Consider the following 2,208-nt stretch of genomic DNA (forward strand, 5'->3'; position numbering starts at 1 on the left):
CAAGCTCGGTCAGAATTTTCATAGGTGCAGGTGGAGGAAGGTCTTCAGTAATTATGCAATGCGATATGTTGAGCACTTTCAACTGTGTTAACCCCTCCAAGAGAATAACCAAAGCATGTTTAGATAACTCCGTACACCTCACACTCAACACTTTCAAGTTTGGAAGAAATGATACTAGTGTAGATGCAAACAGAATATCACAAGTCCCCATGATTTTGAGCTCAGAAAATTTTTTGCAACTCCTTGCAATTTTCTTGATGACATAGGCAGGTTTTTCTAAACTAGGCATCGTCAGTGATTCAAGATCTTTCCATTTACGAATAGCACGGCGTATTGCTGGCTTTTCTAGTTTTTCCCAAGCAGGCATAACAAGGCGTTTAAGCCGTGGACACCTGAAAAAGAGGAGATTTAATTAGCTGTCGTATTCAGTTTCACAGTAATTTTTGCTTCTCCTGTGTTAGGTGTTTGGCCATACATTCACTTATTTATGGAGTTGGAAATGAAAATGGAGTTATGTTTGGTTACACTTTCCGCAAAAATTATTTAGAATAATATCATGCTTGAATGTACTGCTCAAATTTGAGATATAACTTCAAAAGTGAAAGTGAGTTAGAAAACAGGTTGTATGTTGTTTCCAAATTTGAAATACAACTTCAAGTTGAATTTGAAATTTTCATGGCCAAACAACTGATTTTTCAAATAAATCGAAAAATTACTCCGGAAAAAAGTGAATATTTTCATGAACTCTGAAACGATGCTTGCTGTACAGTTTTTTGATCTAAGGTATAGTATTATAGAAAGATAAAAGTTTGTCAGGGGAATACCTATTGGCAGTATAAGTCAACTGATTCTCGTCAACATACAAATTGTAATGGAAGATCAATGTTTCTATGTTTCCACGACTGAGGTTCATGCAAATCTGTAGAAGGCGGGTCAATTTTTCACGAGACGGAGTGTCCACAAATACATATGGCTCTATTGAAATTCTGATGAAATTTGATTGCAACACCGACAAGTCAAGCGTTTTCCAGAGAAGTGGATCAGAACAAGCCAATTGCCATGCACGACAAACTTGAGGAATTGCATATGTCAACTGGAAAAGGTCAAAGGACTGGAGTATCTTCACCAAGATATTACTATCAAGGTCCTCCCATCTCCTTACAGGAGCATCTCCTTTATCCATAACAACAGCTTCAATCTCCTAAACTCCTGTAGAAACAAGAAAGGTTATTACTTCACTAGATCCATGAAGAATATTTGAATTTCTGATGTCAAATTGATGTAGCTGATTGTCATTTTGTGTTCTAGTGAATATGCTCAGACCATGAAGAATAAAATGTTAAGCCCTGCAATATGAAGAAACATAGAAGAGTGTACAAATACGTCTGAGGAAGGTGAAAAAACTAGGAAACTATAACCTGGAACTTAAGTCGGCTGTAGATAACGACAGAGAACTAAGTTCTTTCTGGCATAGCTGATGGAAGTATAACATTTTGGATAAAAATAATCACAACTGAAAGCAAAATCATACAAAAAAGGAGGAAGTAACACTGATTTGCACATAAAATTCCCTAAAGAGGAAAATTCAATGTCCTAAGCATTCCGATGGATAAACTGAAGACTTGTTATATGTTTTGAAGGGCAAGACAAGTACAAAGAGAACTGGGGAATGGAACAGGTGTGTGCTGAAAAAGCTGCATATAGTTTCCAGGAACCAAATAGAAGGGAATGTGAAAGCACAATACTTCATCCCTTCTATTTTACTTGAATAGGAACCAAAAATAAATAAGTTAACATGGTTTGTGCATTTAAGTAATTCCTAAAGCTGGTCAAAGATAATAACAATACAAGTACAAGTACAATAATAACAATGGCTTAATCTCAAAATTTTGGAATAGATTGTATGGTCCCTTTGTAATCATTCCGCTATACGTGGGTTCAAATTTTCAATACTACTTTACAACAACTTAAATGGAGTGATATGGACATTGAGGTTTCATATAGCCAACCCTAACTGGTTTGGGATTGTTAGTTGTACTTTACAATAGCTATACTTCAAACCTAAACTAATTGAGGTCGGTTATATGAACACTCAATATACATTCAGTTCCATTTGGAGCAGTTTCATTCCAATACTCAGATAGTTATTAAGGGAGGTGTAGTTGTACTTTACAATAGCTATACTTCAAACCTAAACTAATTGAGGTT

The 2,208-nt window shown here is 35.6% G+C and overlaps 1 protein-coding gene across 1 annotated transcript; it reads right to left on the reverse strand.

Annotated features, from left to right (window-relative positions):
* Nucleotides 1-4: 4 nt before the first annotated feature.
* LOC125849965 (F-box/LRR-repeat protein At3g48880-like) lies at nt 5-1,296 on the reverse strand (the record flags this gene model as incomplete). Its single annotated transcript, XM_049529906.1, has 2 exons — nt 825-1,296; nt 5-392 (listed from the first exon to the last, which is right to left on the reverse strand). Coding segments are annotated over exons 1-2 (747 nt in total), but the record flags the coding sequence as incomplete, so codon positions are not given.
* Nucleotides 1,297-2,208: the final 912 nt, after the last annotated feature.

Source organism: Solanum stenotomum, unplaced genomic scaffold, assembly GCF_019186545.1.
Source record: "Solanum stenotomum isolate F172 unplaced genomic scaffold, ASM1918654v1 scaffold11981, whole genome shotgun sequence".
NCBI classification, from domain to species: domain Eukaryota; kingdom Viridiplantae; phylum Streptophyta; class Magnoliopsida; order Solanales; family Solanaceae; genus Solanum; species Solanum stenotomum.